Genomic DNA, 13162 nt, shown 5'->3' on the forward strand with positions numbered 1-13162 from the left:
CCAAGGCAGATGTTGATAAATTCTTGATTTCACAAGGAGTTAAGGGCTACGGGGAGAATGCAGGGAAGTGGAGTTGAAATGCCCATCAGCCATGATTAAATGTTGGAGTGGACTCGATGGGCTGAATGGCCTCACTTCCACACCTGTCTTATGGTCTTTTGGAATGCTATATAACTAAGGCATAACCTCCTTACTTGTATGTTCAGCTCCTCTAGTAATAAGGGGTAGCATGTCATTAGCCTTTTTAATCACTTGCTGTACCTGCATTCTAACATATTTTGCTAGAATACCTAGACCCCTGTGCATCTTACAATTATGCAGTTATTCTCCATTTAATGGGTACCTTGCATCTTATCACATTATACTCCATGTGCAAAATTTTTGCCCAGTTACTTAACCAATCCATCAATATGCATCCTTGTTATGTCATTCTCACAATGTACTTTCCAATCTATCTTCGTGTCAACTGCAAACTTAAACACATGCTTTTGATCCCCTCATGTGAATCATTGATATATTTAGAGAAAGTTGAGGACCCAACACAGATGCTTATAGGAACCCTGCCAAACTTTGTCACATCCAACCAATTTGGCAAAAGAACCATTTTTGCATCCTTTGTTTTCTGCCAGTCAGCTGACCTTATATACCTATACCCTACAGCATGAGCTTCACTTTGTGTAGTGAAAACATGTTAAACACATTTAGGACATTTAAGTTCAGTGTATCTGTAGACTTCCATTTACGTTATTCTTTCAAGGAATTCCATTAGGATGGTATTGTGGCATAGTGGTTAGCACTGCTGCTTCACAGTGCCAGACTCCCAAGTGTGATTCCAGTCTTGGGTCGACTGTGTGTGGAATTTGCATGTTCTTTTTATGTCTGTGAGAGCTTCTGCTGGGTGCTCTGGTTTCCTCCCACACTCCAAAGATGTGCAGGTTAGGTGAAATGGCCGTGCTAGATTGAGTAGTGTCCTGGGATACACGCTAGATGAGTTAGCCATGGTAATTTCAGGGTTACGGGAGTAGGGTGGAGGTCTCGAGCTGGGTGGGATGCTCTTTGGAGGGTTGATGCAGGACTTGATGGGCCTAATGGCTCTTTCCACAGGGTGGGGATTCTGTGAATAAATTAGATAAACCAAATTTTGCTTTCACAAAATCCTGCTGACCCTTTTCAACTACCATGAGTTTTTTGAAGTGATGGTTATGATTTCCTTAATTGATTCTAATACAAATGTTTAATTGCCAGTGATCCAAAGGATCCCTTTCCCATGACACATACACCTCCCTTCTTGAATGGAGGTGTTAAATTTGTTACACTCCTATCTGAGAAAATCTTGCCAGAATCTAACAAATCTTGGAATGTTAACATTGACGCAAATATGAACTCATTAGCCACCTCTTGTAAAACTCTGGAATGAAGTCCATCTGTACCCAGAGATTTGTCAGCCCGTAGCTCCATCAGTTTGCTCAATACCATTTCCCTAATGATTCTAATTTCACTGAGTTCCTCTCTTTGTTCAACCTCCTGATGTATACTTATTACCAGCATGATTTTTATATCCTCTACAGCGAAGACAGAAGAAAAATATATATTCATTATCTAGAATCAACACCGTGTGGAGCTGGAGAAACATAGCAGGTCAGGCACCATCAGAGGAGTGGGAAAGTTGACGTTTTGGGTCAGGACCTGTCATCAGAACTTGGGAGGGGAAAGGAGCTGGGAAGTAAATAGAGGGAGGAGGAGTGGGGCTGGGGGAAGGTATGATTGGTGGATGCAGGAAGGGGATACTGGGGATGAGTCAGTGGGAAGGGTGAGGCGGACAGCTGGGAAGGAAGAGGGACAGGTTATGTCTGGTCAAGAAGAAGAGAGGGAAGGTGGGTGGGGCTGTGGAAAGGTAGGTGGGATGGTGATAGGTGGATACAGGTAGGGACTAGTGGGGATTGGTCAGTGGAAAGGGGGAAACAGATGCGCCCCACTCTTCGACTGACCAATTCCTACTATTCCCTACCTGCATGTACTTAGCACCATCCCACCTACCTTCCCCTCCAGCCCCATCCTTCCTCCCTCTTTTTATTTACATACAAACACAGATGATAGGTGCAGTAGAAGGACATTTGGCTCTTCAGCCTGCTCTGCTATTCTTCTGCTGGTTGTCCAGTAGTATAATCCTGCTTTCTTCCCATAACATTTGATCCCATTTGCTCCAAGTGCTATATCTAGTCGCCCCTTGAATACATTAAATGTTTTGGCATCAACTACTTCCTAAGATAATGAATTGCACATGTTCATCACTCTTTGGCTGAAGTAATTTCCTCTTGTCTCTGTCCTAAACCTTCTATCCCAATCCTCATACTGTGACCCCTCGTTCTTGTCATACCCACCATTGGGAACATCCTCCCTAAATCTACCCTGTCTAGGCCTATTAGAATTCCAAGTCGCTATGAGATTCCCCTTCATTTGTCTAAACTCTAGCGAAAACAATCCCAACCTCATCAGGCTCTCCTCATTTATCAGACCCGCCATCCCAGGAATCAGCTTGGTATACCTTTGCTGCACTTCCTTGAGAGCAAGAGGATCCTCGCTCAGGTTGTATTCCAGCCCCTTTTCCCCCTCCCCAGTCCTGATGAAGTATCCAGATCTGAAACGTCAACTTCCCTGTTCCTCTGATGCTGCCTGACCTGCTGTGTTCATCCAGCTCCACGCTCTGACTTCCGACTCCAGCATCTGCAGTTCTAGTTATCTCTATGTTCTTTATCCATTTGTTTATTATCTACAATTGACTCCTCATTCTCACCCTCTGATAATTTGCTATATTACTTTTTCTTTTTAGGTACCTATTGAAACTCTGGCTATTTGTTTTTATGTTTCTGGCTCGCTTCCTCTCATGCTTTAATTTGTCTTAACTAACCTTTTTGTCATTCTGTGCTTTTTTTTAATATTCTGAACAGTCTTCGAACCTGTCACTCATCTTTGATTAAATATGTGTTTTCTAAAATAAAGTTTGTTGCTTTCCTTAACTCTTTTTATTAACCGTGGATGATACCTACACCCCTTTGGAATTTTTCTTTATAGCAGGAGTATACTTATTGTGAGTATTCTGAAATACCCTTTTAAATGTTTGTCTTTGTGTTGCCATTGATCTCTCTCCTACCTGAATATCCTTCAGGCAGCTTAGCTTCCGTGCCCGTGTAGTTGCTCCTATTTAAGTTTAAATACTGATCTTGGGTCCACTTTTCTGTCTTTCAAACTGCTGCTTGCCCTGCTAACTGTACAGCCTTTTGATACAAAGTTTCAATTCGGGTGCTGTCTGTGTACTGGCAAACTTCCAAGCTGCCATTTTAAATCTTTAAGCATAGAAAAAGCACATCATCTTTTAAAGGGACCACACATTGCTTTCGCCCCTACTTTTTTACAAATACCAAATTCTAACTTCCTGCCTCCCATTCCACAAGTACACTACCCAACTTGACAACAGATGCACTCCATTCTATATACTGGCAGTTTATTCACTATGTCATCACCAGTCAGAAGGACTGACAAGACATCCATGTGAGGAAAGCTGTATACAATGCTGACTACTGAACTGGTCACCATGTTATTTCAATGCTATATATCAAGATATCTTCCCCTCGATTGACTGAGCATTAACATTAGTTTGGTGAAACCAATGAGGTAGTCAAGAAATCTGGTCTTTATAGTGCTTACCAGAATGACAAGACATCTGTATCCAAGTACAATGCTACTGGAATATCCTGCGAAAGTTCAGAGAGTAATGCAAGCTTCTGAAGTAGTAAGCAGACAAACTTCAATTTCATATAGAACACAATCTCTCACAGACCACAACAACTGGAAAAGATTCTGTAGTGCCCTGAAATGTCTGTGGATCTCAGCCTGTTGGTTCATTACCAGTCCTCAATAATTTGTAAATTTTAGAATAATCATAGAGGAATCTTACATGTCGCCATTACCAGAAAACCCTTTGCCAGGATCCTTCTAAACTAATTATTTCAACATTTTGATCAGGATCTGCTGTCAAAGAGTCACTGGCTTCAGAAAAGATCAATGACCTACAGATATGGCATTGCCAGTAAAACTTTGGAAGATAATGGAGATAATAAAATGTGAGGCTGGATGAACACAGCAGGCCGAGCAGCATCTCAGGAGCACAAAAGCTGATGTTTCGGGCCTAGACCCTTCATCAGAGCCTCTGATGAAGGGTCTAGGCCCGAAACGTCAGCTTTTGTGCTCCTGAGATGCTGCTCGGCCTCCTGTGTTCATCCAGCCTCACATTTTATTATCTTGGATTCTCCAGCATCTGCAGTTCCCATTATCTAAGATAATGGAGATATTCAGTTTCAATCATGGCATGTTTGCAGGTGTCCTGGATCATGATGTGCCTTCTGAACAATTCAAGGTACTGATGAAGTTTACAAAGATGGCGTGAAAAAGTACATTCTCTTCAGCATGTTTTTCTCTCGAGTGATTGTGTTCCTGACTGGTTTGATGAGAATCATCATGAGATCCAGGAACTGTTAACCCAGAAGCTCATGGTATTTCCAAGTGTAAAACAACTACCTCAGTTGTAAGAGAAAAGATAGGCCTACAGATGACTGAGGCAGAGGTCCAAAAACAGTCCCATGTCAGAAAGAACAGGTGGCGGGTAGAGAAAGCGTTGGAGGCCTAATGAATGGCTGACAACCATGCCATGCATGGTTTCTTCTATGTTGTCAATACCAGATACAGACCAAATACCAAAGGCCCCACCCCACTGCTGGCCACCAAGGGAGTGACTCTTATCAAAGATAAAGAAGCAGTCAAAAAACCCTGGAGAGACCACTTCAGAGACCTCCTCAACCAGGGCTCTGTCATTAATCTGAGCATTCTTGAAATCATCCCACAGCAGACTACATGCCACGAGGTCAGCAAAACCTCAGTCTTACACGAAGCAGAGGAGGCCATCCGCCACCTTAAGAACAACAAGGCTCCTGGAGCTGACGGTATCCCCATGGAGGCAAAGAGCTCCTGCTGCAGCTACTTATCTGGAAGGAGAAGACATCCCAGGAGAGATCTGAGAACCGTGGTAGTGAGTATTTTCAATAAAGGGAATAAGCTCGACTGTGGTAACTACACGGGGATCTTCCTGGGACAATGGGAAAAGTCATTACCAAGGTCCTCCTCACCCATCTCTCTCTCTGGCAGAAGAACTGTTCCTGAAGTCAGTGTGGTTTTCAGCCATGGAGGGGCACAACGGCTAAGATTTTCACTGTGACAGACAAGAACCTATCCCTGTACATGGCCTTACAAAGGTCCTTCAACACTGTCAATGGGGAAATATTGTGGAGCGTCCTTTTCCGCTTAAATTGCACCATGAAGTTTGTCACCATCCTTCACGTGCTTTGCAACTACATGGAAGTCGTAGTGTTGACAAATGCTTCCACCTCCAATCCATTCCCTATTCGGACTGATGTCAAGTTGGGCCGTGTCATCACCCCAACATCGTTCTCGATCTCACTTGCTGCAAAGCTCCATCTCGCTGATTGGCAGGCAGGTGGGATCCTCAACAACAGGGAGGCATGTGCGAGGCTGGAAGAAGATACAGTAATCAGAAATAGCAGGTTGAAGAGACAGGTCAGGCTGGAACAGGACAGGAAGTGAGGAATGCCTGTTGGATTAAATTGCATCTTTTGCAATGCAGGAGGGCTGATAGGTAAGGCTGATGAACTCAGATCATGGATAGGTGCCTGGGGCTGGGTTATTATTAGATTCCCTACAGTGTGGAAACAGGCCCTTCAGCCCAACAAGCCCACACACCCCTGAACACTGCGGGAAATTTAGCACAGCTGATCCACCTAGCCTACACATCTTTGGACTGTGGGAGGAAACCGGAGCACCCGGAGGAAACCCACGCAGACACGGGGAGAATGTGCAAACTCCGCACAGACAGATGCCTAGAGGCTGGAGTCGAACCCAGGTCCCTGGCGCTGTGAGGCTGCAGTCCTAACCACTGAGCCACTGTGCCGTCATTACAGAAATGTGACTGAGGGAGAGATAGGACTAGCAGCTTAATATGCTAAGGTACAGGTGCTTTAGGCAGGAAAGAGGGGTGGGGGAGTTGCACTTTTGATTAAGTGGAGTATCATAGCAGTAGCCAGCGATGAAATAACTGAGGGATCATCCAGTGAGGCTGTGTGGGTGAACCTAAGAAATAAGCAGGGGATGGTGATATTTTGGGGTTGTACTACGGGCCTCCAAATACTCAATGGGAATTAGAGGACCAAATATGGAGGGAGATTGCAGAGACTTGTGGGAGAAATAAGGTTGTCTTAGTGAAGAATTTAGATGTACGTTTGCGATGCAAAGGCAAAAACGTCTATGGGCCAAGTGCTAGAAAATAGGATTAGAATAGAACATGGCACATAGAACTGTACAGCACAGGAAGCAGACTTGCAGCCCACAATGTTGTGCTGAACATGATGCCAAATCTCTTCTGCCTACCATTGGTCCATTTCCCTTCATTCCTTGCATATTCATGTGCTTTCTAAATGCCCCTATTGTATCTGCCTCCATCACCACTCCTGGCAGTATGTTCCAGACTCCTACCGCTTTCTGTGTTTCTAAAAAAAAACTTGCCCCTCAGATTTCTTTTAAACTTACCCCTTGAACTATAGATGCATGTCCCTTAGTATTAGACTTTCAATTCTGGGAAAAAGATTCTGACCATCAGCCCTGTCTATGCGTCTCATAACGTTAGACATCTATCAAGTATCCCCTCAATCTGTGCTGCTCCATAGAAAGCAAACTGAGGTTTTTTAGTCTCTTCTTATAGCACATACCTTCTATTCAAGGCAGCATACTGGTAAATCTCTTCTACACCCACTGCAAAGCCTCCACATGCTTCTAGTAAAGTGTTGATCATAGTTGAATGCAGTGTGGCCAATCCAAAAACTTACAAAGCTGCGACATGACATCCTGACTGTTACACTGAATTCCCCGACCAATAAAGGTAAGCATACAGTACGCCTTCTTTACTACCCTATCTTTGTCCCTTTGTCCCTAGTTCTTTGAGAAGGTGACCAAACAGGTAGATGAGAGTAAATCGGTTGATGTGGTGTATATGGATTTCAGCAAGGCGTTCGATAAGGTTCCCCACAGTAGGCTATTGTACAAAATGCGGAGGAATGGAATTATGGGAGATATAGCAGTTTGGATTAGAAATTGGCTTGCTGAAAGGAGACAGAGGGTGGTAGTTGATGGGAAATGTTCATCCTGGAAACCAGTTACTAGTGGTGTACTGCAAGGGTCAGTGTTGGTCGCTGTTTGATGAGAGCGTAGAAGGATGGGTTAGTAAATTTGCAGACGACACTAAGGTCGGTGGAGTTGTGGATAGTGGCGAAGGATGCTGTAGGTTGCAGAGAGACATAGATAAGCTGCAGGGCTGGGCTGAGAGGTGGCAAATGGAGTTTCATGCAGACAAGTGTGAGGTGATGCACTTTGGTAGGAGTAACCGGAAGGCAAAGTACTGGGCTAATGGTAAGATTCTTGGTAGTGTAGATGAGCAGAGAGATCTTGGTGTCCATGTACACAGATCCTTGAAAGTTGCCAGCCAGGTTGACAGGTCTGTTAAGAAGGCATACAGTGTTTTAGCTTTTATTAATAGAGGGATCAAGTTCCGGAACCAAGAGGTTACGGTGAAGCTGCGCAAAACTCTGGTGCGGCCACACTTGGAGTATTGTGTTCAGTTCTGGTCACCGCATTATAAGAAGGATGTGGAAGCTTTGGAAAGAGTGCAGAGGAGATTTACTAGGATGTTGCCTGGTATGGAGGGAAGTTCTTACAAGGAAAGGCTGAGGGACTTGAGGCTGTTTTCATTAGAGAGAAGAAGGTTGAGAGGTGACTTAATTGAAACATATAAAATAATCAGAGGGTTAGATAGGGTGGATAGGGAGAGCCTTTTTCCTAGGATGGTGACGGCGAGCACGAGGGGGCATAGCTTTAAATTGAGGGGTGAAAGATGTAGGACAGGTGTCAGAGGTAGTTTCTTTACTCAGAGAGTAGTAAGGGAATGGAACGCTTTGCCCGCAACGGTAGTAGATTTGCCAACTTTAGGTACATTTAAGTTGTCATTGGATAAGCATATGGACGTACATGGAATAGTGTAGGTTAGATGGGCTTGAGATAGGTATGACAGGTCGGCACAACATGGAGGGCCGAAGGGCCTGTACTGTGCTGTAATGTTCTATATGTTCTATATCTATCTGCTAGCATGGTTACTTTCAGGGAGCTATGGACTTGAACCCGAAGATCCTTCTGAACATCAAAGTTGTTCAGAGCCCTGCCATTAACTTTGTACTTTTCCTTAACATTTGATCTTCCAAAGTGCAGCACCTCACACTCACTCAGATTAAACTCCATCTGCCATTTCTCCACCCATATCTGCAACTGATCTATATATCTCGCTGCATTCTTTGACAACGTTCCACACTATCCACAACTCCACCGGTCTTTGTACTGTCTGCAAACATACTAGCCCATCCATTTACATTTTCATCTTCATCTGAGTCATTTATATAAATCACAAACAGCAGAGGTACAAGTGGAATACCACGAATCACGGACCTCCAGCCTTCCACCAATACCATCTGTTTTCTATGGGAAAGCTGATTCTGAATCCATGCGGCCATGTCACCATGAATCCCTTGCATCTTAATCTTCAGGATGAGCCTGCCTTGAGGGACTTTGTCAAAAGCCTTACTAAAATCCTTGTAATCATAATCCACAGCTCTATCCTGATCAATCAACTTCATTGTCACCTTGAAAAATTCAATCAAGTTAGTAAGATATGACCTCCCAGTATAAAGCTATGCTGACTGTCCCTAATTAGATTAGATTAGATTCCCTACAGTGTGGAAACAGGCCATTCGGCCCAACAAGTCCACACCACCCCTTGCAGCATCCCACCCAGATCCACTGCCCTATAACCCACATACCCCTGAACACTACAGGCAATCTAGCATGGCCAAACCACCTAGCCTGAACATCTTTGGACTGTGGGAGGAAACTGGAGTACCCAGAGGAAACCCACGCAAACATGGGGAGAATGTGTAAACTCCACACAGACAGTCGCCCAAGGGCGGAATCGAAACCCGGCCCCTGGTGCTGTGAGGCTGCAGTCCTAACCACTGAGTCACCGTGCTGCTCAATTAAGCCATGCCATTTCAAATAAGTGTAAATCCTATCCTTAAGAACTCTCTCCAATAGCTTCCTGACCAGCAGTGTGAGATTCACTGGCCTGTAGTTTTCCTGGATTATCTCTATTTCCCTTCTTGAACAGAGAAACAGCATTAGTTACTCGCGGCTGCCCTCCAGGACACCTCCAGTGTCTAGTGATGAAACGAAGATTTTTGTCAAGGCCCTAGCAATCTATTCTCTTGCCCCTCTGAATAACCCAGCACAGATATCATCGGGGCCTGGGGACTTAGCCACCTTAATGCTCTTCAAAGAGCCAACTGCACTTCTTTCTTGATCTCAAAATGCCCTAGCATATTAGCATGGTCCCCACAAACCTCACTATCCTGCATACTCTTTTCCTTGGTGAACACCAATGGAAAGTACTTGCTTTGGATCTCGCCCACATTCTCTGCCATAAGTTCCCTCCTTTATTCTTGAGTGGTCAGTGTTATGTGTTGCATAGTTACATGGTTGCTTCTGACTGGCATGGGCCCAAAGGTTTTTTTCCTTCTTTGCTGTAGATCTCCACGACTTGGAATGTGTACCGGCATCACTTTCACTTAATCTCAGAATTAATTTCAGAAGTTTTTGAAAATTAGTTGGTGGGATAAAATACCAGATACTACTATGTTCATCTGATCTACCATCCAAACATGCTCATTGTATTGAAACAGTCATGACTGACTTAAGCTGGTCGTTTAATCAGAACGCCTGACTGTCTTTCATTCACCAAACTGAATCTGGAGTAATATGTTCTGGCAGTGAAAGAATCACTACAGGGACATTCTGAAGGCCTCATTGCTATTGGATTTAAATCCTAGGATCCAGTATTACTGCTCCCAACACAACCAGATGAGAAAACTGCAGCCTGCATCAAAAGCTGAAAATGCAGGGGAGAACCAGTAATTCCTCCAAACGCAGTCATCTGTGATATCCTGTTTTATTTGCTAAAGACCCTTTACACTGTCTGTACGCCATAAAATATATCTGCTCACTCACTGGAATGCTACCAGACACCCCAGATGATAAACAAGGGTATCTTCACCTCGAAAGATGATAAAGAAGATCTATAGCAGAACACTTCAATTGGGAACCCAACTAGTCTAGAACACAGGTCTTCAGTACTACATCCACAATGCCTCCAGGCCTGCAGTCTTCAGCCATGTCTTATTATCTGGATGTGAGTTTGCTCGCTGAGCTGGAAGGTTCGTTTTCAGACGTTTCGTCACCATTCTAGGTAACATCATCAGTGAGCCTCTGACGAAGCGCTGGTGTTATGCCCCACTGTCTGTTTATCTGGTTAGGTTTCCTTGGGTTGGTGATGTCATTTCCTGCGTTGGTGATGTCGTCTTATCATATAGAGTTATCAAATTATCTGATAACTATTATGATTCAGTAAGAATACCAAGATGGATCGTCCATTCAGCACGACTAGAATGAAATGGTTGTAAATGTTTTAGACTTATCTTTGTATTGATATGCTGGCCTCATAGTCTTTGAAGATGGCGCTGGTTTTGGAGCCATCTCCTTCAGTTCGTTGTTCACTTGTCTGCCACCGTCCACTACTGTAAAACTTTAACTTAATGCATTGGTTAGGGGATCACATTTTTTTATTGCATCTGCTGTTTTCCATTTATGTTGTACTATGCTGGAGTTTATCCAGGTTGGCCCGACTGTCTTAGCTTTGGTTGAATTGATTCTTGGCATGCTCTTCTACTCCCTCAGTAAAGCTGTCTTCTAGCTTTAGTAAAAGCAAAGTACTGCAGACGCTGGAGATCTGGGATGAAAACAAATAATGCTGAAGAAACCCAGCAGGTGATCTATGGGGAGTGAAACAAAGCTGACCATTACAATTCCAATATAACTCTTCTTTGGAACTGAAGAAGTGTAGAATATATTTTTTAGGCTGTTGACAAAGCTGATTCAGGGGTGTGGTGGTTGGGGTGCAGGAGATGCTGAGTGTATGAGTGTGCCCAGAAAAAAAGAGAGGCAAACAGTAGTAGAGGTGATCATATTCTGCATTTATACCTGTCACTGTTACTTTTTCTTCTGCTTGGGTTTGTGAAGTCGACATGTAGCTGCGACTTCTAGAACCAGAAGTCAACAGCTACGACCTGTGTCTGCACACCGATTTGCTGTGTGCGGAACATTGGAGCAGTTGTGCATGTACACAGCCTATGGGGAATGTTGCTTACCATTAGTTTAATTTGCTCCTCCATCCACTTTGACGACATCGTAAATAATTTTCCAGCCCCCTTCAATTCCAAAGAAGATTCATATTGGACTCAAAACATTTAATTACTAAGCTAGTCACAGTTATGGTCATTGATGCCCTTCACCCATTGTAATTCCTCGTGTCCACAAAGTTTGGTCATTTATTTTTACCAACTTTAGGTACGTTTAAGTCGTCATTGGATAAGCATATGGACGTACATGGAATAGTGTAAGTTAGATGGGCTTGAGATCGGTATGACAGGTCGGCACAACATCAAGGGCTGAAGGGCCTGTACTGTGCCGTTATGTTCTATGTTCTATTGAAGTTAATAAAACTTACGCCTGCAGTGTTTTGGTTGGACTTGATATTGAAGAATCAACTGAGTTTATTGTATTTTTAAGAAATTCTTGTTAGCTCATTTAGCACCTGGAACTGGAAAGGTTTTATAAATAAATTGGGTGATTAATGTAATCCTTGAAAATAATAACATTGTTTTGCAGCTTGTTGAAGTCAATTAATCTTTTCTGTTGCTTACTTTAGTGGCTGCATATTCATTTCCTATGAAATTTTGGTACTGGGAGAAAGTGTGACTCTTGGTACGCAGGCTGTTGAACAAGAAAAGCTGAAATCGTACGTCTATGTGTACCCTATTCTACGAGAAAAACAAGGATTGGAGGGTGAGTCCTGTATTTATGTTAAATTCACTGCTCTTTGAAGCTTGGAGTCCTATATAGCATTTGTGAATGGGTGGCTTTGTTACTATTGACATTATTCGAGTGACCCTTACATTCTGAGCAGTATTTTTATTTGTGATTTGTTCATGGGATGTGGGTATTAATGGCCAGGCCAGCAATTATTGACGATCCCTAGTTGGAGTCAAACAGTTAGGGTCTGGAGTTACAAATAAATAATACCAGAAAGGACAGCAGATTTCCTTCCCTAAAGGCCAGTTGGGTTTTTAATGACAATTGACAGTAGCTACATGCTCACCATTAGACTAACTTTTTGTTGAATGCAGTTTCTTCACTGAATGTGGGGATTAAACCCATGACCCTAGAAGGTTAGCTTGGAAATCTGGATTATTGATGCAGTAACAATGTCATTATGCCACTGCCTCCTTGGGCGGCATCCAAAGAAACACCACTATGCTGGTGCCTCCCAATGAATACAAAGAACAATATTGCACTGGAACAGGCTCTTCAGCCATTCAAGCCCACGCTGACACATTTTGCCATCCCACGCTAAAATTATCTTCACTTACAGGATCTGTTTCCCTCTGTTCCCCTTCTATTCATGTATTTATCAAGATGCTTCTTGAGTCCTACCAACATGTCTGCTTCCGGAAGTGTGTTCCAGGTATCCCCATCCTTTGTGTGAAAAATGTTCCTCCACATCTTTTTTTAAAACTCTCCCCTCCCGCACCTTGAACCTGTGTCCCCTAGTAATTGACCCCTCCACTCTGGGATAAAGCTTCATACTTTCCGCTCTATCCATGCCATTCGCAATCTTGTAAACTTCTCAAATCACCACTCAACCATATGCATTACAGTGAAAACAAACCCAATCTATCTACCCTTTCTTTATAACTAAAATCCCCCGTACCAGGCAGCAATATGGTAAACCTTTTCTGTATCCTCTCCAAAACCTTCCACATCCTTCTGGTAGTGTGGTGACTGGAACAGTATGCAATATTCCAAGTGTGGCCTAACTAAAGATCTA

At 43.4% G+C, this 13162-nt stretch overlaps 1 protein-coding gene across 2 annotated transcripts in view; it reads left to right on the top strand.

The window, feature by feature from the left end:
- Positions 1–13162, top strand: part of serac1 (serine active site containing 1) — a 266772-nt gene that overhangs the window by 21419 nt on the left and 232191 nt on the right. For both annotated transcript variants that reach the window (XM_048536593.2, XM_048536595.2), the window contains exon 3: positions 11984–12120. In XM_048536593.2, coding sequence (XP_048392550.1) covers positions 11984–12120 — 137 coding nt within the window. The remainder of the gene's footprint in view (positions 1–11983; positions 12121–13162) is intronic.

The sequence above is a fragment of the Stegostoma tigrinum genome, chromosome 9 (assembly GCF_030684315.1).
Source record: "Stegostoma tigrinum isolate sSteTig4 chromosome 9, sSteTig4.hap1, whole genome shotgun sequence".
Classification (NCBI taxonomy): Eukaryota; Metazoa; Chordata; class Chondrichthyes; order Orectolobiformes; family Stegostomatidae; genus Stegostoma; species Stegostoma tigrinum.